Source organism: Erinaceus europaeus, chromosome 6 (assembly GCF_950295315.1).
Source record: "Erinaceus europaeus chromosome 6, mEriEur2.1, whole genome shotgun sequence".
NCBI classification, from domain to species: domain Eukaryota; kingdom Metazoa; phylum Chordata; class Mammalia; order Eulipotyphla; family Erinaceidae; genus Erinaceus; species Erinaceus europaeus.
In genome coordinates, this window is record NC_080167.1 from 41,516,321 (window position 1) to 41,539,403 (window position 23,083).

Here is a 23,083-nt window from a genome sequence, read left to right on the forward strand (position 1 = left end):
CCAATATGTGATTAGTTTTTTAGATACATTTAATGCATTTTACACATATTTTTGTAAACATCTTTTTAAAATTTCTTTATTGGGGGATTCATGGTTTACAGTTGACAGTAAAATACAATAGTTTGTACATGGATAGCATTTCTACATAGCAATACATAGATCCTCCTCTGCTATCATGTTCCAGGACCTGAGCGCCCCCCCCCCCATCCCAGAGTATTTTACTTTGGTGCAACAGATCATATAAACATCTTCTAATACCTTCTTTATCATTAATTTTAAATACCACCTCTATTTTATACCAAAGTTATAAGTAAACACAGATTTGTTCTTGTAATAGTTTTGGTGTGACTGTTTTGATACTCAGCTAAGAATGTTCTTAGTTCTTTTTTCAAATACTTTTTCCTTTTTTAACTGTACTTTGAGGTGGGGCATGGGGGTATCAGGGTAAAACAACTTATCGTTTGTGCTTTCTCCAGCAATGTATGAAAATACAATTTTCCCCAGGTCTTGAAGAAACTTGACTGTTGACCTGGAACCAAGTTAGAAATTGAATAAACCTAAGATATTTAAACTATCAATACTTTAGCTTGGGAAATGTAATTGTTTTATAACACTATTAAATGTTCTTTGTCTAATGAGCTGTTGACTCATTTACATTCTTCTAGAAATAACCATTCCACCCTTTCAACCAGCCCTGTTCCCAGTTCTGCCTATCATTTCATAGCCTCTTACCTGTGTGCATCTTCTTTCCTCTTCCTGGAATTTCTTCCCATTCCTTCCTACCAAACCCCTCCCCTCAAATTTTGTACCAGGGGAAATCTCATTTTGTTCCTAAAGAAAGACCCAGCTCAAGACATCACATTTTCTGGAAGTTTCTCTTCATGACTGTGATAAGGAGTTTGTTCTAACACTTAATCCTCATATTTCCTATCATGATAAAGCTTTGAACCGTACCAGGACATAAATGTTTTTTGAAACAACAACAAAATGTCCTTGCCTCAGAGAGCTCAGTAGAAAATGAAAGTTGGTGGGGTTTTGTGTTTTGTTTTGTTTTTGCCACTAGGGTCATTGTTGGGGCTTGGTGCCTACATGATGGCTCCACAGCTCCTGATTGATGGCCTCTTTTTTTTTTTTTTCCTGATGGAGGTGAGGGTGGGGGGAGAAAGACCTGCAAAACTGTTCCACCATTTGTGAAGCTTCTCCCCTGCAGGTGGGTCTTTGCTTGTGATAACTATACTTTACTGGATGTACCACCACCCAACCCCAAAAGGAAAATCTTACAGTAGAAAGGAACTAGTTATGAAAGCATTAAACATGATATGTGGTTGTTTTGTTTTTCCCACCCTGGCCAGATTGTATATCATGTGTTCTAGACCTTAGACAATGTGCTTGTACACACATTAAGATGATTCACTTTGACACAGGAAAAAAATTTTCTACAGGAAATGTGGAACAAGCAGAGGCAAGGAGATTAGAAAAAATGGGATATTATCATGGGAGTTTCAGATCCAAAAAATGAAAGCTACTAAGAAAGGTCTAAGTTTGCAATGAAGAATTTGGACAGTGATAACTTCCAGTGTTGTGAAGTTGAACTATAAATGAACAAACAATCTGAATTTTCTTTTTTCCCCCTAGTACTGGATGAACGAATACACCTCATCCATTGGAATTGGAGTTTTTCATTCAGGAATTGAAGTATATGGCAGAGGTATGTATATAAACTGCTGAAATTTATTTTCTGAAGATTTTTTTCTTCCCTTTTTGAAAGGAGTTACAGAATCACAGCTGTCACTCTTCTGTTTTAAGCCATTAATATATAGTACTGCCAAGATTAGAAGAAAATTCAATTTTTTGTTTCTATTTGGGGGAAAGGTGCTCAGACTACACCAGTGGATGTGCATTTAATTACCTTTTATTCTAAATACTTTGTAAAAAAAATTTTTTTTTTCATTCTGAGATTGTTATATACCATCACAATTTTGCTTGGGTATCTATTGGCATTCTTTTTTTTTAAATCGTTATCTATTGGATAGAGACAGCCATAAATTGAGGGGGTGGAGGATAGAAAGGAAGAGAGATACCTGCAGCCCTGCTTCACCACTTGTGAAAAAAAAAAAAGTCATTTTGAGTGGTTCGGGAGGTAGCACAGTGGTTGAAGCATTGGACTCTCAAGCATGAGGTCCTGAGTTCAGTCCATGGCAATACATGTACTAAAGTGATAGCTGGTTCTTTACTCCTACTTTAAGTCATTTTGAGGGGGCCAGATAGTGGCACATCTGGTTGAGTACACATGTTACTACTATGTTCAGGCCTCTACACTCTCACTTGCGGGGGGATGCTTCAAGAACAGTCTAATAGTACTGCAGGTGTCTCCCCCATCCCGTACTTCAAATTTTCTCTGTCCTATCAAAAGAAAGGGGGATGAGGATGAAAAAAAAAAAAAAAAAAAACTTCTGGGAGCAGTAGGTCTGTCTTGCAGGCACCAAGCTCAGCCCCACTGATAATTCTGGTAGCAAAAAAAAAAAGTTTTGTTTGGAAAAACATTGGTGCTAGAAAATACTGATTTCCTGAGGGAGGGAATTTCAGTAATAAACATATATAAAGAGCTCGCCAGACTCAACAACAAGACAACAAATAACCCCATCCAAAAATGGGGGGAGGACTTGGACAGAATATTCACCACAAAGAGATCCAAAAGGCCGAGAAACACATGAAAAAATGTTCCAAGTCTCTGATTGTCAGAGAAATGCAAATAAAGACAACAATGAGATACCACTTCACTCCTATGAGAATGTCATACATCAGAAAAGGTAACAGCAGCAAATGCTGGAGAGGTTGTGGGGTTAAAGGAACCCTCCTGCACTGCTGGTGGGAATGTCAATTGGTCCAACCTCTGTGGAGAACAGTCTGGAGAACTCTCCGAAGGCTAGAAATGGACCTACCCTATGATCCTGCAATTCCTCTCCTGGGGATATATCCTAAAGAACCCAACATATCCATCCAAAAAGATCTGTGTACACATATGTTCTTGGCAGCACAATTTGTAATAGCCAAAACCTGGAAGCAACCCAGGTGTCCAACAACAGATGAGTGGCTGAGCAAGTTGTGGTCTATATACACAATGGAATACTACTCAGCTATAAAAAATGGTGACTTCACCGTTTTCAGCCGATCTTGGATGGACCTTGAAAAAATCATGTTGAGTGAAATAAGTCAGAAACAGAAGGATGAATATGGGATGATCTCACTCTCAGGTCGAAGTTGAAAAACAAGATCAGAAAGAAAACACAAGTAGAACCTGAAATGGAATTGGCGTATCGCACCAAAGTAAAAGACTCTGGGGTGGGTGGGTGGGTGGGGAGAATACAGGTCCAAGAAGGATTCAGAGGACATAGTGGGGGTTGTATTGTTATATGGGAAACTGGGGAATATTATAAATGTACAAACTATTGTACTTACTGTTGAATGTAAAACATTAATTACCCAATTAAAAAAAATTAAAAAAAAATAAAACAAAAAATTTTGTTTTTGTAGAGTTGTATTGGTATAGTTACAAAATCTAAAAATATCACTAAGCAGATATAGTAAGTTGAGAAAGAACAGGGAGATAGAGAAGGAGAGAGACACCAGCAGACCCACTTCACCACCTGTGAAGCTTTCCTCATGCAGTTGGGGTCAAGGGAATTGAACCTGTATCCTTGTGCACTGTAACGTGCGTGCTCAACCACACACACCACCACCCACCCCCCTAACTCAGACTTATTTTTTATTACATTTTATTATTTGTAAGCATGACAGTCACTTAAACCAACTAACTGTTTTCAGTAGCTTTTTTATTTTGTTCTAATTTTTATCCTTTGTGCAAAATAATCCACTCCTTTTAATGTTTTCATACCTTTGGGATCCAAAAGGATGTATATACATGTATATACATTTATATACATGTTCATAGCTGCACTATTCACAGCAGCCAAATTTTGTAATTAACTTAAATGCCCATCAACAGATGACTCAATAAAGAAATAATGGGGGAAGTCAGGTGATAGTGCAGTGGGTTAAGCACGCGTGGCGCAAAGTGCAAGGACCGGTGGCGTATGGATACCGGTTCAAGCCTCCAGCTCCCCACCTGCAGGGGAGTCACTTCACAGGCAGTGAAGCAGGTCTGCAGGTGTCTTTCTCTCCCCCTCTCTGTCTTCCCCTCCTCTCTCCATTTCTCTCTGTCCTATCCAACAATGACGACACCAACAACAATAATAATTACAACAGTAAAACAACAAGGGCAACAGAAAGGAATAAATAAGTAAATATTTTTAAAAAGAAGATGAAATGATGGGGTATATATGTGTCAGTGGGATACTACTCAGGCTTTAAAAAAGAGGACTTTGTATTGAGATAAAATGGATGACCTGGACATGACTATGCCTTGTGAAATACAATTATCAGATGGTTTCACTCATTTGTGGAATACAGAACTAAAATAAATGAACTTGCAAATAAAAATAATAGTAATAGGAACCAAAGTGATTCTTACACCCACAAAAGTTATGATGGATATCAGGAGAAATAAGAAGTCAGAAAGGGTTGGTGGTACAGAAAGTCAGGTGGTACAGTCGGTAGAGCTCGTGGCTTGCAAGCATGAAGCCACCGCATTATTTATGGTAGGGTAATGTTCTGGTTGTTTCTTTCTCTGAAAAACATGCTAGAGCAGTGAAGTCCCGGTGATAGCAAAACAACACAAACAAATAAACAACTACCCCCAAAAAAAATTTTAAAAAGAGATTTATCTATTGGAGAGAGTAGGGTTCAGTTCATTTTTTGGAGTTTACTGATGTTTTATTCTTATTCAAAGGTGAACCAAAGTTTTTCATACCAGGAACCACGAAAACTCATTAGACCATTCTTTAAAAAGTGTAGGTTTTTAATTTGCTCACTTTAATTTAGAAAGTAGCAAAACATTGTATACCTTAATCTGGCATGATGGAGATTCAGAGAGGCCTTATTTCCCATTGAGTATTAGCCACACTCCTCTTTGATATAAACAAAGCAAATAAAGAAGTAAGAGGAGGTGGGTGGTGGAGCATCTGGTTGGGTGCATGTGTTGCCATGAGCAAGGACCCAAGTTCAAGACCCACAGAGGAAGCTTCATGAGTGGGTAAAGCAGTGCTACAGCTGTCTCTTTGTCTCTCTTCTTCTCTAATTCTCCCTTCCCTCTTGATTTAAAACATTTTAAAAATAAATCAGAGTTACCTTTGAGTGTTTTTCATTATTATATTGGTTAGTCAGAAAAGTCTTTATTTTTTTATTTTTTATAAAAGTCACAATACATTTTTTTACAACAAGTGCCACTAGTTCATTTTGGAAATAATGAAGTCCTTTGAATCTATGTTATTGCTATGTCATGAGAAATGACAGTTGTAGTTTCATTCAAAAAATAAAAAACTGAGCGATTTGGTTAAGTTTTGAAGATTTTACAAGTTGAAGCTAGAAGACCAAACTCTGTTTTCATCATATTTTCTGTTTTCATCATATTTTACTCTTCTACTTCTGTAATGGGAAGAACTCGAGTCAGGGTTGTGAAAAGTTCCTAAAGTTTGCGGTGGCAGTGCTCTACATGTACATCAGTACCGGCAGTGGTGGTTCAGGGAATTCTGTGCTGGTTTTTTTTTTTAAAACATTTATTATTTATTTATTTATTTATTTATTTATTAGATAGAGAGAAACTGAGAAAGGAGGTGGGGGATGGAGGAGAGATACCTGCAGCCCTGTCTCACCACTTAAGAAGTTTTCCCCCTACAGGTGGGGACCAGGGGCTTGAACCAGAGCCCCTGTGCACTTAATGTGTGTGTTTAGCCAGGTACACCACCGCCTGGCCCCTATGTGCTGGTTATTTTTATCTCAGTGATGCTGCTTGGTCAGGGAAGCCCACCATGGTTGATAACAAAATAATTGATTGAGTCAGATCCACGTTATAGGTTACTAGAGACCTAAGAAACGGTGACCATCCACCATTCAGTCATTCACGACCACCTGAAGAAGCAGGAATATGGAAGCAAGCTTAATGTTTGAGTTGCTCATGAACTCTAAGAAGTTCATTTGACAGCAAGTGTAAACACCTGCAATATACTCATAAAATGTAAGGAGAACTTCCCCTTTTTGCAGTGACTGGTAACTGCTGATGAGAAGTGAATTCTTTACATTTTGGACCCAATGTGATGTTTCACCTCAAAGGACATCAAAAGCAGACATCAAAATCAGAGGGAGATTATGGTCTTGGTGTGGTGGGATTTTTTTTTTTTTAATTTTATTTGTTAATGAGAAAGAATCAGACATCACTCTGGTACATGTTACTGGGGATTGAACTCAGGACCTCATGCTTGAGGGTCCAATGCTTTATCCACTGTGCTACCTCCCAAAGGTGTCATGTTTTACAAGCTCCTACCAAGGGACCAAATGATTTGAATGTATACTGTTGGCAGTTGGACAGTTTGAATTATTCCATTATCCAAAAATGCCCAAAGATCATTAATCATCAAAGAGTTGTATTCCATCAAGACAACTCAACACCACACAAAAGTTTGATCACCCAGAAAAAATTATTGGAGCTTGGATGGAATGAGATGTTAAATTCAGATGAAGCTGTAAGTCAGCACCATGTTCAGTTTTTCACTGATAAAGTTGGGTCCTTCTTTTAAACGAGGAATTATGACACAGAAAGATGGGCAGGTTATTGAACAAAATGGGCAATATATCACTGATTGGTCTTTGTTCTTAATACAAATAAATGACCTTTGAGAAACATAGAAAAAGTACATCATGACTTTTCTAACAGCCCAGTAGTCTTGGGTCTTCTTCACATCAATTGTTCTATACCAGTAATAGTTGAATAAAATGTTTGTGAAAGCATTACTAATCTGACAATTTGTATCATTTCTGAAAGCTAATTCAGCATTCTGGTTAAATTGCTATAAATACTAAAAATTATACATTTTCTCTTTTCAGAATTTGCTTATGGTGGCCATCCTTACCCCTTTTCTGGAATATTTGAAATTTCCCCTGGAAATGCTTCTGAATTGGGAGAAACATTTAAATTTAAGTAAGTAGGAAGGACAGTTCTCTCTCTGTCTTTCTTTCTTCCTTTTTTTTTTTTTTTTAATGTAGTCATAGGTGCCAAAATTGTTTTCAGGCATACAGAATTCATTCTATAATAATATAATTCATTCATTCAGGGAGTTAAAGATTTTCTTAAACATTATTTTAGTTGCCAGTATTTTATTTTAAAAACAAATTTAATCTTTTATGAAAAAATAGAAATATGCCAGATATGGTTCCTGAAATAACCTATCCTACTTCTTTTATTCAAAACCAATATAAGTTTGTCTACTTTAAAGATGCTGTTACTGTATGGCTCAAGTGCTGTTCTTAAAATGTTCACTTCTAATGATTACTTCCCTTCCACCTCTTATGTGGGGAGCGATAAAGGAAATTTTATTGTGTCTACCTGGTACTACTTAGTCTCTTAATTTTCCAGGTGAAAGGGACACTATTTTTAAATAAGAAATAAGTATAAGCAGTTGATTAGCAGGGGGTGGTGGTAATTAAGGTTTGTATTTAAATTGATATTTAAATTTTTAATTTCAGAGAGCTTTAAAGAAACATGGGTCCATAATAGTTAACTTGCAAAGTGAAAAACAGGAAGTGCAGTTATAATATTGAAATTTAGTATAGTGCCAATCATTTTTATCACTACTAAGTTCATGATTCTATTAGATTCTCATTATGAAACATCAAAGAATTGCTACTGTGCTGTCTTCAATCTGTTCCTATGTTCGAACACTATACAAAAAGTTTTCAAAGTAATTTCAAAAAAAAATTTTTAAGTACTTATTATTTATTGGATAGAGGCAGAGAGAAATCAAGAGGAGAGGGGGGACAGAGAGACACCTGCAGCACTGTTTCACTCCTCATGAAGCTTCCCTTCTGCAGACAGGGACCAGGGTCTTGAACCTGGGTCCTTGAACATGATACATTGTGTACTCAACCAGGTGCACCATCACCAGTCCCCAGCTTTTTTTTTTAATATCTATTTATTTGTTTATTCCCTTTTTGTTGCCCTTGTTGTTTTATTGTTATAGTTATTACTGATGTCGTCGTTGTTGGATAGGACAGAGAGAAATGGGGAGAGGAAGGGAAGACAGTGAGGGGGAGAGAAAGATAGACACCTGCAGACCTGCTTCACCGCCTGTGAAGCGAATCCCCTGCAGGTGGGGAGCCGGGGACTGGAACCGGGATCCTTACACCAGTCCTTGCACTTCGTGTGCCACCTGCGCTTAACCCACTGCACTGCCACCCGACTCCCAACTTTTTTTTTTATATGCTTAATTTGTATATGCTCTCAGTGTTTATTGCATTTCCAAGGTTTCATTTGTTAATTTGTTGGGGCTTTAGAGGACTTGAAATGGTTTTTAAACTTTTAATTGTTGGACACTTCATCTCACAGCAGCAGGTAACTTGAACTTTTTTTCTAGGTATGTGTGAGCAGCCATGTGATGGCAAGTTTAAGCAAGAATATTTGCAGTATAAATCTGTTTCTCTGATAATGTAACTACCAAGGCAGTCATTGCAAAAAATAATAATAACTGGCATTACCTTTTAACATAGTGTTTGTGAACTTATTATTTAGCATTTGTACTATTTAGAAGTCATATACTTAAATATTTAATATTGCAGAAAGTTAAAAAATCAAAATATCTCAAAAACTTTTTAAAAGTCTTGTTACATACTTTTGAAAGTACCTAAAACCCACACAGCTATGTTACTTCCTTTTTTTGTCTTCTTCTTTTTGTTCTTTAAGAGAAGCTGTTGTTTTAGGGAGTACTGACTTCCTAGAAGATGATATAGAAAAAATTGTAGAAGAACTGGGAAAAGAATACAAAGGCAATGCTTATCATTTGATGCATAAAAACTGCAATCACTTTTCTTCAGCTTTATCAGAGGTAAATAACATTTACTAGTTAATTGCTACCTAGCTGTACTTACTTTTTTTTTTTCCTGATATGTTGTGTTTTATAAAAATCATTCTTCTATGAGATGGTAACTTCAAATCAGCACAATTTAAAAAATTTAATCTGTGACTTCAGTAGGTAGAGAGTGAGTGCAAATAATTGTCCCTTCTTAGTCTGTTCTTCATATTAGTCTGAAACTTTCATTTAAAAAAAATGTAATGCAGTGGTCCAGGAGGTGGTGCAGTGATAGGCTTTGGACTCTCAAGCATGAGGTCGTGAGTTCTATCCCTGGCAGCACATGTGCCAGAGTGATGCCTGGTTCTTTCTCTCTCCTCCTATCTTCCTCATTAACAAATAAATAAAATATTTTTAAAATTTAATGCATATACAACTTGTACTTTTTGGCCCTTAAGATAACTTTTACTGGCCTGGGGAGACAGCCTAATGGTTATACAAAAGATTCTCATCCATGTCTAAGGCTCTAAAGTCTCGGTTCAGTCCCCAGCACCACTATATCAGCCAGAGCTGAGCAGTTCTCTGGTCTTTCTCTTTGCAGTACTCTCTCATTAAAATAAAATGAATAAAAATTTTTAAAGATTTATTTTAAAAAATTACTTAGTAAATTTTACCCTTGTCTTACTTATTAATAAATAATTTCTTGTCATAAATCTTAAGCAGAAGACTAGAACTAGATTCCAAATTGATGGAGCAAAGAGAAAGATTTGCCAGAAAATAATGTCCAAAGAATTAAGCAGCACATGAAATAGCCTCCCAGCTTTCTGACTATTAGCAGATGGTTACACTGACAACACCAAGTAATACAGAAAGTGTGAAGAGTTGTGAAAGGGATGTAACCTCCCGGGTACTAACGCACTGCTGCCTAATCCTTTTAATTTCTCTTCTGGCTTCCATAAAATAGTGGTCAGGAAACTCCCCACCCTCCAGAAAAATGTTTTGAGGACCAGCAGCATCATTAGCATTGCATAGAGATTTATAATATATCCAGCATCTCTACCCCAGATAGACAGAATCAGAACATTCATTTTAACATGGTCCCCAAGTGACTCCTGTGTAACTTGTGCACTCAACCACTCACCCCCGACTCCTATGAAGATGTAAGTTGCGTAAGTTATGCATAAGCTGCTCTCTACATGTATCAGTGCTATAAACATGACCTCGTCAGTTTTCTGAGTTCTGCCTTTCTTGACCATAGAATCATATTTGTGGATTCAAAGATCTATAGAATGATGGCCCTTTAGTGCACTCTAAGCAGGGGGTGCCTGTGTGACTAGCAAAAACCTTGCACACTGAGTCTAAAGTAAGCTTTCTGGGTTGGGGTGATAGCATAGTGGCTATGCAAAAATACTTTCATGCCTGAGGCTCTCATGTCCCAGGTTCAGTCCTCAACACCACTATAAACCTGAACTGAACAGGTTTTATATTTACAAATAAATATAAAAAATAAAGTAAGCTTTCTGGCAAGCGTGTGTTGCTACCTTTCACATGTGCCGTTATGCTTGTCCTGTGTAACTCCACTGGGATAAGAGAGGACCCTTGAAAGTTTGTTCCTGTGGCCCAGGAGATGGCACAGTAGATATAGCATTGGGCTCTCAAGCATAAGGTCCCGAGTTCAATCCCTGGAAGCACATGTACCAGAGTGATGTCTGGCTCTTTCTCTCTCCTCCTATTTCTCACTAATAAATAAATAAAATCTTTTCCAGAAAAAAAGAACAGTAGTATAGAAAATATATTTTTACCAGAAAAAAAATTTTTTTTAAGTTTGTTCCCTGTTTCTTATATTTTACCCCAGGCACCTTTTCTCCCCTTGCTGCTTTTGTTTTGTATCTTTTGCTCTGATAAAACCATGCTTATGACTGTGTCCTAGGAAATCATTAAACCTGGCTTGTTTGCCTGTACCCCAGACATACTCATCGGAAGTGGGATTTGCTAGGATCATCGTGACTCTCTGTCTTGACAAAAGGGCCTTTTATCTGAGAAAAGAAAGAATTGTGGGTGTGGCAAACCATTAGAACCTGGGTGATTAGCCATGATGAAAGGTAGCAATAGAGCTATTGGCTTTGTGAGAGTTACCTATGGAATTTAAAATGTTAGATCAAATTCCAGGGGAGCTGATTCACTGAATCCCCTGCTTTGGTCTTGCCTGCTACTGTGATGAGGGAGGAAGTGTAGCCAGGATTGCCAAAGTTGAGTTTTGGATGAACCAAAGACTTTTCATTGCTCTTCCTTCATGTGGGAGGGAAAATGGTTATCTCTTCCTCCTACCCCAGCCATGTGCATCCTGTTCCAACCCAGCTAGAATCTCCCCAGATAACTGTTATAGTAAACCTGTAAATGCTATACTTACTGCTAGGAGTTGGAGTATATATTTACAATAAGAAAAAGAAAGGGAGCTTTGTATTTTGTGGTTACACTGATGGGAATGCAGTAGAAATCCATTTCAGATGTTCTGTGCTTATAATTTCATAAATGATGCAGAGTTCATCTCAGGGAGTGCTGCAGGGAAAAAGTGTTAGTTTGACCCAAGGTTTTTTTTTTTTTTTTTTTTTTGCTTTTGCTGCCTTGAGTGGGCAGAAGTTTAAATCCTTTGACTATTGAAAGAAAATCTCTGTTGTCAGTGGTTTTAAAAAGTTGGCCAAGAGGGCTGGGCAGTAGTACAGCGGGTTAAGTGCACATGGTGCAAAGCACAAGGACCTGCTTAAGGATCCCTGTTTGAGCCCCTAGCTCCTCACCTGTGTGTGTTGGTGGGGGGGGGGGTCACTTTGCAAGCGGTAAAGCAGGTCTACAGGTCTCTTCCCCCTGTGTCTTCCTCTCCTCTCTCGATTTCTCTCTGTCCTATCCAACAATAACAACCACAACAAGGGCAACAAAAATGGGAAAAATAACCTCCAGGAGCAGTGGGTTTGTAGTGCTGGCACTGAGCCCCAGTAATAAACCTGGAGGCAAAAAAAAAAAAGTTGGTCGTTTCTCATAAAATCAAATGTCTAGCCAGTAGACACCAGCCTGCTGTGCGTGTTTGAATGGATACATTTGAGTGGGTCTTTTTTTTTAAAGGGGGTGGGGTGGGGGTTATCTCCAGGGGGAAAGCTTCATGAGTGGTAAAGCAGGTGTCTCCCTGTCTGTCTCTCCTTCCCTCACAATTTCTCCCTATCTCTATCCAAAATAAATCAATAAATATTGGGTTGTCAGAAAAGTCACGATGCATTTTTGCATAGAAAAATGTCATGACTTTTCTGACAACCAGATAAATATATACAATAAAAATTTGTAAAAAGGAGTGGGATGCTTGACTGTGGTGTGCCCAGTAAGAATACACATCACACCATAAGCAGGGAACCAGGTTCAGGGCCCAGGGCCCCCTCACCTACTGGGGGCAAGCTTCACAAGCAATGAAGCAGTGCTGCAAGTGTCTCTATCTCCCCCTTTCCTCTCATTTTCTTTCTCTCTCTCTCTCTCTCTCTCTATCCAAAATAAATAATAAAATATTTTAGGGGGGGACAGGGAGGACAGCATAATGGTTATGAGGCAAAAAAAAAAAAAAAAAAAAAAAACTTTGTGGCTGAGGCTTCAAAAAGTCTCTGGTTCAGTCCCCTGCACCACCACAAGCCAGATCTGATCAGTGAGTGCTCTGGTAATAAGTTAATAAGTAAGTAAGTAAATAAATAAATAAATAAATAAATAAATAGCTCTGTTAGTATAAAGGCAACTTTAAAAAACAACGGTGGGGACAGGGGTAGTCACCTTATAGTAACGTGTGTACTTTCCCATGCCCAGGGTTCAAACCCCAGCCATCATATGGTAGGAAGCACTATGCAGAGAGAAAGCATCTCTCCTCCTCTGTCTAGAAAAGTGAAAGAAAAAGAATTCATTGGGAGCAGTAGAATCAGGCAGGTCTGAAATCCCAGCAAAGCCTTGGCTACAAAAGTGGGGGGGGGGGGTGTCTTAGAAAAGCCTGCTTTTCATTTGAACTTAAAATTGTGCCTGTCTGACCCTGCGTCAGTTTCACTGCTGCCAGAGAAAAACCCTTGGGTTGTTTTTGAAATCTTGAATTCAAGATGCTCACTGACTGAACTTGACACTTGAGAGAATACCTGACATTGTCTGCTATGCACTGGGCTAACCCAAAAGCAGGTATAGGTCCTGGGAATAGGATGCCTATTTGGAGACCGCTGCAGAGGTAAGATATCCATCTGTGCGGCCTTTGACTGACACCACATAGATGTTGACTGAACACATAGACTATTTGCAGGTAACCCCAGAAAGGGGGCCTTTTGCCAGATGGAATCACCTGCAAGTGAGCTACTGATCAGCTCTGTATTTCTAACACAGAGGCTAACTCATTCGTAATCAGCTGGGGAGAGCACATCACCTGGACTGTATCCTCTGCACTCCCTAGGGACACATCTGACTCTCAACTCCTTCTTGGGAACATTTCCTTGCAGTTCACTTAATGACTTTAGGAATTGAATTGTGGTTTGTTTGGGTTTTTTTTGGGGGGGGGACTGGGGGAGGCTGGGGCCAGGCCGTAGTGCACCTAGTTAACTGCATATAATACGAAGTACAAGGACGGGGCAAGGATCCCAGCTTGAGTCCTCAGCACCCTACCTGCGGGGGGGAGGGAGGGAGGGGTCATTTCACAAGCAGTGAAGCAGGTCTGTGTGTGTCTCTTTCTCCCCCTCTGTTGTCTTCCCCTCCTCCCTCAATTTCTTATTTATTTATTTATTTTTATATTACAGAATTACATGTCGACAGGGGTTTGAATCCACACCATTCCTACCACCAGAGTTGAATCTTCACTTTCTCTCTGCAATCCACCACAGTTCCCCTAAGGTCATAGAAGATGGGCCAACCATCTTTTCTACAACTGTCTGTCCACACTTATACGTAACTTCCCCTTCTTTTTCTGATTCAGTCCTCTCTTTCCCTCTAAGCCACTCATGACATCATAACTACCTTCATATGTCCCTCTCCTTTTCCTGCTCTCTCTCTGGGTGATGGAGTTCAGAGTCCTCTTACCTTCATCCTATCACTTCTCCCTCGCTGGGAGTATGAATCAAGGTTGTTTATGGGGAGCAGAAGGTAGGAGTTCTGGCTTCTGTAGATGTAATGTGGCTGCTAAGTTTGACATGCTGTATTTATTATTTTCCGTGAATTTATTTATTATTTTAGAGATAGAAAGGTAAGAGAGTGCAAGTTAAAGACACCAGCACCAGGCTTGAACTTGGATTGTGATAAGGCTTAGTCACTAAGTGAGCTTTTTTGCCAGCTCTGGACACACTGATTTGATTTGATTTGTAAGCCTTTGTTTTTAATTTGAGGTTAATAGTGGTTTACAGTAGTATAAAATTACAGGATATAGTTCCACACCTCACCCACCACCAAAGTTCTGTGCCCCACCCACCCAATGATAATCACCAAAGTTCTCACAAAGGAACTCTAAGCTTATAAAAACAAAACCATAGCTCACAAGAAGGACAGAAAGCAGGGAGATGGCATTGATAAACTTTATTTTTCAAGACTACCCTTTCCTTAAAGAAAAGTGTTGCAGGACTGGGTGGTGGTGCACAGATTACTATGTACAAGGACCCAGGTTCAAGCCCCCGTTTCCCATCTGCAACAGGGGTGCTTCACAAGTGGTAAAACAGGTCTACATCTTTCTCCTTTTCTTTGTCTTTGGCTCCCTCTCCTCTCTAAAATTCTCTCCATCCTATTGAATAATATAGAAGGGAAAAAGGGGAAAATATGGCCGCCAGGAGTGATGGATTTGTAGTGCTGGCACCAAGCCCCAGCAATAAAACCTGGAGGCCAAAAAAGGGAGGAAGGAGTTGCTTTCTGCTCAGGCTGCTCCACCTACTGAATTTAGATAGGCTGCGGGGCCTGTGATCACAGTGACAGTGTCCTCAGTCAGCGGAGGGTGGCCTCAAGCCCTGCACTTCCATGCAGGACATGAGCAGAGGCCTTCCAAACTGTGAAGCAGATAACCTGGGGTTAGGGACAGACAGAACTGTCACGAGCTGTCTTCAAGTAGCCCCTCTGAAACCAGGAGCCAATGAATTCCTCATACCATTTGGGAAACCCTAAGGCAGGAGTGGCCTGTCTTGATCCATTTGAGCTACTATAACAAACTATTGTAGCACTGTCAACTAAAATTTCTCACTGTTCTGGAAGCTGGGAAGTCCAGGATCATTAACAGATTTCAGTATCTGATGAGGGCTTATAGACACTCTTCTTGCTATCTCTTAACAGTGCAAGGAGTAAGGACTCTCAAAGACCTCATTCATATAGATATTAGTCCCACTCATGTCCTAGTCACCTCCCAAACGCTCCATCTCCAAAATCCCATCACACTGGGGTCAGGGTTTCAGCATAAATTTTTGAGAGGATACAGATGTTCAGCCTGTGTTAGGTTTCATTGTTCGCTTTGGGGACTCTTCTAATCTGTACTGCCAAACAGACTGTTTGTGTCCTATTTGAGAAACCCTGATACCATTGTAGTAGTGTCCAGAGGTACTCTGTGTACCTTCTAGGATTTGGCTTCTTTTGTGTGCTCTCTGACAATCACAGTGTTGCCTCAACCCTGAAAATCAGGTCAATTTGAATTTGCTGGCCAGAGTTACACTGTGCCTCAATTGAAGCCTTAGACCAGATAAAGAAGGTTTGTGTGTAAACTTAAGGAGCTAGCCACCCGACTTTCTAAAACAAGCCTTTATGATTCCTGGAATTTGTTTTAAGTAGCTCAAACCAGGACCCTCAAAGGACTGAAGTAAATACTTGAAGTTTGTCTCCCTGCTTCTTGAGATTATTTCATAATCCAGAACTATTTCCTTCTGATAGGAAGTATTTTGAAACCTCTTTAATTTGGGGCGTTAGGGTTGATAGTGGTACTGAATTGGTGATAGTACTGAGATTTGTTTTTCCCAGTGATCAGCTGAGACTTTTCCAGGTTCATAATAATATTTTTACTTCAAATTCAAGCTACAGATTTTTACATCTCACCCGGAAATGAGGAAGAGAGGTGCAATTGTTCAGGAAAGGTCTGTGAAGAAACCATGTGGCATTGCATGGGAGGCGTGCGTGCGTGTGTGTGTGTGTGTGTGTGTGTGTGTGTGTGTGTGTGTATGTTATATTAGCAGAAATGCTGGTAGTTTGAACAGAGAGGACAATATGAAAGACAGTTCGTGAATTCCCAAAATTCTACAAGCAGTAAACAGGTTGGGCGAAAAGGAAATTCAAGTATGCTGGGAGTCGGAAGGTAGCACAGCAGGTTAAACGTACGTGACACAAAGCACAAGGACCGGCATAAGGAGCCGGTTCTAGCCCCCGGCTCCCCACCTGCAGGGAAGTCGCTTCACAAGCAGTGAAGCAGGTCTGCAGGTGTCTATCTTTCTCTCCCCCTCTCTGTCTTCCCCTCCTCTCATTTCTCTCTGTCCTATCCACCAACGACGACGACATCAATAATAACTATAATAATAAAAAAACAAGGACAACAAAAGGGAATAAATAAACATTTAAAAATAAATAAATTCAAGCATGCCTTAGGGAACCTAATCAGATCTCATAATTGCTCAGGACTATTGAGTCCTTCCTTCCTTCCTTCTATAGTTTCCTTCCTTGGAATGGAAATAGAAGTTACTCTGTCCCTATTCACCATTATATTTGGGGAAGCAACCTATAAATACATTTTTTCCTCTGCATTTTTTTAACAATACATTCTAGAGTTTATTCTGTGGTTGTATATAGAGATAAGTCCTCTTTTCAAAGCTGAAGTCTTCCTCATATGTACATACCAAGATTTATTTAGCCAATTTCATATTGATAACATCTTAAGTTACCTATCACTACTTTAGAAAGTGCTATAATGTGCAATGCAGTGTATAACCCTTTTCATATTTTGCCAGTCTCCAGGATAGATTCCTAGAAGATGGATGACTGGTTTACAGTTTAAATACAAAGTAATTTGCTATATGAACTACTATGTTTTCTTTGTTTGTTTCAAAACACTGCTCAGTTCTAACTTATAGTAGTGCCAGGGACTGAACTTGGGAGCTCAGAGCCTCAGGCATAAAAGTCTTGCATAGTCACTGTGCTGTGTGCCCACTCTACCCTCAAATGTTTTTTGACCACTACCTACAATAATATTTTATTTACTTATTTATTTATTGGATAGAGACAGCCAGAAGTCGAGAAGAAGGAGGAGACAGAGAGGGAAAGAGACAGAGTGACACCTGCAGCACTGCTTCACCACTTGGGGACTGGGGGCGCAAACCCTGGTTCTTAAGTATTGCAACATGTGTTCTCAACCAGGTGTGCCACCACCCAGCCCCAGATTTTTTTTCTTTATTGAGATTATTTACAGTAGACAGTAAAATACAGTAGTTTGTACACATGTAATATTTCTCAGAAATATTTTATATCATAACTCAATGCATATGTCTGTATACATATAAGCAAGTCAAACAAGTGTAACAGTTACCTCCTATCTAGAAACCAGTTATAATGCTAAATGACCTAATAGATCTTGATTCAAAGTTTAAAAGGCATTGGCTTCACCAGATATTGGCACACTTTTCAGAATGGACCTTCTACTAGATAAATATTTTAGATTTGTGGAGTAATAATAGGTGTGACTCCGTTCCATTAAAATTTTATCTGTACTAGTGAGTGGATATAGTTTGTAGGACTCTGCCTTAGTCTGGTGAGGCCACACTCTCAGGGACTGGGATGAGGTCAGCTCTGTGAAGTACTTGGATATATGGAAAAAGGAAGATTGTTAAATAAAACCAGGAAGAAGGAAGGAAGGAAAATGCTGTTGCATAGTCAGTAGTAGCTATTAAATTCATTTAATAGCCCTAGTCACCATCTCATTGGCTAACTTTATCCCTTAACATGTTTTAGATTTAAAATACTGTGTAGTCCATGCCTAGTTTTTAGAGTAGAGCAGATAGGAATGGTACCATAAGGTCACTGCTCAGGTTTCCCTTAGAGCTAATTCATACACACATCCTTCAGTTATTGTATTTTAATAGAGACAGAGGTGGGGAAAGTGAAAGAGACCACAGCGCTCAAGCTCCTTTCATTGTGGTGAGACTTGGGCTCACACCTGGATCACGCACAGCAGATCAGCCCACTATCTAGTGAGCTATTTTGATGACCTACAAATATTTTTAAATACTGTCTGTCATCTTGTATACCAGACTAGATAATCAAAGTGGTCAAAACACATCGCTCATGCATGCGAACACACACGCGCACACACACATTCACTCAGGTGAGATGTCTGACTTGCCCTGTGGTTAAGACAGCCTTAGTATGTAAAGAAGATGTAACAGTGAAAGTACAGAGCTGAGTCTTATGGAGGAAAGTCACATTGCTTAATTACAGGTGCCAGTTTAAGATAGTGTCTTTCCCAAGAAGAAAAATGTGTGTGTGTGTGTGTTTGTTGTTTGTTTGTTTGTTTGTTTTACCAGAACACTGTTCAGTTCTGGCTTATAGTGAAGCCTAGATTGAACCTGGGACCTTGAGGCCTCAGGCTTGAAAGCCTTTTGTATAACCATTATGCTTTCTTCCCTGCCTTGAAACTTCTTTGCACAGTAATTTCTAGTTGGGATGGTATTTCTACTAACATGATCAGAACCCTTGACATGACAGTAGAGCCTGGTCTCAGTTACCTATTATCAGCTATCCATTTTATCTGTAGAAGGTATGTGTCGGGGGTGAGGGGAAAGAATAAAGAGTAAAGTCTGGGAGTTCCAGGGTGCTCAGTGCTTAGAGCATATTCCTTATCGTGTTTGATACCCACCCTGGATTTTATCCCTGGCACCTCATGAGAGTATCATGGACGGTGGTGGTGTACTTTGGTGTGTCTCTTCTTCTCCATCCCACTGCTCTTAAATATATATGTAAATTGGGTTGTAGAGGTGGTTCAGTGGTGTCACTAGGTTCATTCCCTGGCACAGCATTTCATAAAAAATAAAAAAATAAAAACTTGATTCTTAGGATTTGAATGGATGAAAAGCAGTCCATAGCTGGCTGGGAAGACGTCCTCCTGGCACCTCTGTTCTGCCTCAGGGAGTCATTCGGGCCTTGTTCTGATTGCAATGCCTCCCCCCCCCACCCCACCCCCCCGCAATGAAGTTACTCTGTCAGAACATGATCTAGGGAGATGCTTCTTTAAGGACCCATTTGAGCTCTTTGGAAAAAGTGGGTCAAGGGCAGAAATAAAGGGGTGAAATGCAAGGTGGGAAAAGGAGGATTGTAGAGATCTGAGAGAAATAAAGAATCTGTGAATAGGAAATATATATATATATATATATATATATATATATATATATATGTATATATGTAGAAAAATACCCAAGGTTGACTTTTTCAGTAGCCTGAAGATTCTGTTATTCTCATAATACCTCCATAAGAATCTTTTCTTCCGTGTTGTTCAAAGTACTTTTACATGTCTCTTAAAAGCAGTTGCAGGGATCAAAGAAAGAAAGAAGCCATATGAGATTAGCTTGCTTTTGCAGATGTGAAAAGTGAACGAGTTGACAAAGCTCTCAAGAACCTTGTAGGAAGGAAGGAATAAAGCAGACACTGTGGACCCCAGGCTCCTGACTTAGGGAGCCGCTTGATGGCAAAGACCCCAAGGACTCCTAAGTGTTTGGTGGCTTTGCCCATCACCCACCCCATTCTCCATTTCTCCTTTGCAGCCCACCAGATAGCCCTAACCCCTCTGGCCTAATACACAGCCCTGTTTCCTCACTGTAGATTCTTTGTGGGAAAGAGATTCCGCGCTGGATCAATCGCCTGGCCTACTTCAGTTCCTGCATACCCTTTCTCCAGAGTTGCCTCCCGAAGGAGTGGCTCACTCCGGCAGCCCTGCAGTCCAGTGTCAGCCAGGAGCTGCAGGATGAACTGGAGGAAGCCGAGGATGCAGCTGCGTCAGCCTCTATGGGCAGTGCCGCTGCTGGCTCCCGGCCAGGCCGCCACACCAAACTGTAAACGTCTCCAAAGTCATGGACTCAGAACTGTCACCGGCAATTGACTATCACGACAGAAAAGTTTAAAAAAAAAGAATAAACATCCTTTGGATATTTTGTATGCAAAGATGGCTCTCCCCCAAGTCCCAGTTTTTCAGCTCAGGATTATATTTGTAATCAGAAAAACAAAAAACAAACAGAAAAAAATCACTTGGCGCAGGAGGGAGAACTTTGTATGAAGCTGCCCTCTGTTTTTTTACCCACTTGTAAATTTGGATTTCCTTCTGTTTTCTACAAATGGTTAAGTTATGTTTACAGATTTTTGTATCGCTGTTTACAGATTCTGCATGGACTCCTGCCACCGTGAAAGAAGAAAACCTTCATGTCTTCAAACAGTAGGCAGGTAATCTTTGTACACGCTGACGATTGCCAGAGCTATGGCAGAACTAAGAAGTAGGCACACAGTTAAAGTCACCACCACCTGCTAGAGAGTCAGCCAGGTTTGAATTGGCTTGGATTTGGTTTCCAGTTTTGGCATCAGGATGCAGAGGGGAAGAGGCCTGTACTGAACTCAGGGGGCTTGGGGCCTTGGTGTACATGAGGCAGCCCACCTCTGGGCCTAGTTCCTCTAGCAGCTTTCATCCTGGGTAGCACATCCGCCAAGGCTCTCCTTGAACGGTTGCTTTACCACTTATCTGCCCTCCCCCTCCATTGGGTGGTACCACCCCTATGGCTCTCTGCTTTCAAGGCCTCTGATCCTGTAATCAAGATGAGTTTCCTTAAAGACATTTTTTGCTAGTAACTGACAAGTGTTTTTGCACATATGTTCGGAGGAGGGTTCATTTTTATTTTAATACATGTTGATATCCTCCCCACACAGGGTTTTGTTGATGGGCAAGGAAATTTCCTAAGGGGTAGCAATCCTCTGAGTAGCAGTATGAGTTGACATTCAACTGCCTTTAACTGTTCGGGCTACCTTTTATACTGGACCATGAAAACTAGAATCTAAAGTAACAGCACTCCAAAAAGGTAATCCTCCAATATTTGAAACATTTTATGTACCATATCAGAAAGAGTATGTCAGGGTTTGTTAGTTTGGTTATGGGAGTAGTTTCACCTCATAAAAGAAAGCCTCATCTTATTGACCCGTTGTTGAAAAATCATCACTGTGTGTCAAAAAGTTCAACCATTTCTGTTCTCTCAAATGTATGTCTCCTCCATAACATACTCTAAGAATGGAATTGTCACCACAGATAAGTCCTCATTAGCAAGGAACCTGCTTACGTCTACTCCCAGTTTGACCCTTGGATGTAAGAGCCAAGTCATTACATTACATGTTAAATTCAATTTTTCTGCCTTAAGAATGAATGTCCTCCATACAATATTGGATGCAGTGTATAAATTATCCAAGGCAGTGACTTCAGATATATATATATATATATATATATATATATATAGTTAGTTAGTTTTAAAGTCATCTACTTTTATTTAAACTTCTAGACTGGATTATTTGGAATTGCTCTTTCTAAAGACATAATCTTTTAGTAAGAGACATTTTAAAATTTTTCCATAAGCTGGTTTTGATTCTTTATATCAACTCAAGCACACCCTGCTAATGGGGAAAATAAACCTCAGGTTATAAGCATTGACCTGAGGAAAATGAAGCCACTTAACCAAATGCGTGCTTTTGACTGTTCTGTTTCTGAAGAGGGAAACCTTTGCAGTTTATTCTAAATTCTCTGGAAGGGCAGAGCACTTATTTTAAGAGATGTGACAGGAGAAAGAAAGGGGAGGAAAAAGGAATGTATTATTATCTTTATGAAAACTGGATTTGGTTAAGATTCCAAAATGAGATTTAGAATAAAACACTGAGACTCTAAGCAGTGAATTTGTTCACTAGAAGAAGACAAAACCCAAATTAGTGAGAAGAGTTTGGTATACTTTGCTTGGTTTTTTTGTTTTTAAATAATGTGGTAGGTTGCAGTTTCTTCTAATTGATTGAAATACAAACTTGAGCTACTGAGACATAAAGAATGGCCACTAGTTAGATAATTCTTGGTGAATATTCAGGAACATTCTACTGTACTTAAACCAGAATCTGACACCTCAGCACAGATTTTGTTGTATTTTTATTTGCGGCATTTGGGGTTTTTAAATAGTATAAAGAATATTAGTAGAAATAAACAGTGGCCTGCAACCTATTGTCATGCTAATATTAAGCGGAGAAATTTCTGGACATATGTTTGTCTGCAGGTTGAGAAATAAAATTTCTATAGAAAAATCTCATCAAGTCCCTTCTCCACAATTCAAAATTGAAAGTGGATTTCAGTAACTGGTATTTAGCCAGCTTTTCTTCATCTGTGGAGGAAAGGAACTTTGTTCCCAGCCTGATTTCTGTTAAGAAAAATCCTAGATTAAAACTCCAGTTACTACAGTCAGATGTGATCTGATAAAGTCAGGTGTCCTCTGTCATGTTAACCAAGTGAACATGGTGAGTTGGGCAATAATAATACACTTCTTAGAAGGTCAGATGCTACCGGTTTCTCTTGTTTGTTTTAAATGCCCGTGGGTTGTCTTTTTGTTTCCAACCCCACCCATCCCCACCTTTGGAAAGTGGCCTCTACAAGGCCACCATAGAGAGAGCCTCCACTTAACTGTCTGAAATCCAGCCAACTCTTGCTCTGACCCGCAGCAGTAGTGCAAGTTAACCTTCACCAGCATTTGTACAAAGCAGGGATTCGTGTTTTCCGCCAGTTACTAGCATTGTGAACAGGAAGGAATTCAAAACTAGAGACAGCTGTGGGACTCTCTCTACCCATGGCTTCTTTCCATCCCCAAACGGGTAGAAACACATTCACTGTTTCAGGGTTCTTATCTCTGTCTTCTTTATGGCTCCGTTCCTGTAAGATACTTTGTCACTTTGATAACTTGCTCTGTTTTCTTTCCATGACTAAGTTTAACAGACTTGAGTTTTGACCTTACTGCCATTGTATCTCCTCTTTAGTATAGTTTTAGAGTCCATCTCAACAATTAGACTTTTGTCTTCTGCTCCGTCAATGCAAACACATCTTCACTGTCTGAAAGGTGTTACCT

General features: G+C 39.6%; 1 protein-coding gene across 3 annotated transcripts in view; it reads left to right on the forward strand.

Annotated features, from left to right (window-relative positions):
* Positions 1-22,640, forward strand: part of DESI2 (desumoylating isopeptidase 2) — a 61,298-nt gene extending 38,658 nt beyond the window's left edge. Inside the window, exons 2-5 of one of the 3 annotated variants that reach the window (XM_060192076.1) lie at positions 1,636-1,708; positions 7,000-7,093; positions 8,857-8,993; positions 19,779-22,640. In XM_060192076.1, coding sequence (XP_060048059.1) covers positions 1,700-1,708; positions 7,000-7,093; positions 8,857-8,993; positions 19,779-20,012 — 474 coding nt within the window. In that variant the 5' untranslated portion in view covers positions 1,636-1,699 and the 3' untranslated portion in view covers positions 20,013-22,640. Of the gene's footprint in view, positions 1-1,635; positions 1,709-6,999; positions 7,094-8,851; positions 8,994-19,778 lie in introns of all 3 variants that reach the window. The other 2 variants (XM_007534616.3, XM_060192075.1) reach the window with 2 other exon arrangements.
* The last annotated feature ends 443 nt before the right edge of the window (positions 22,641-23,083 follow it).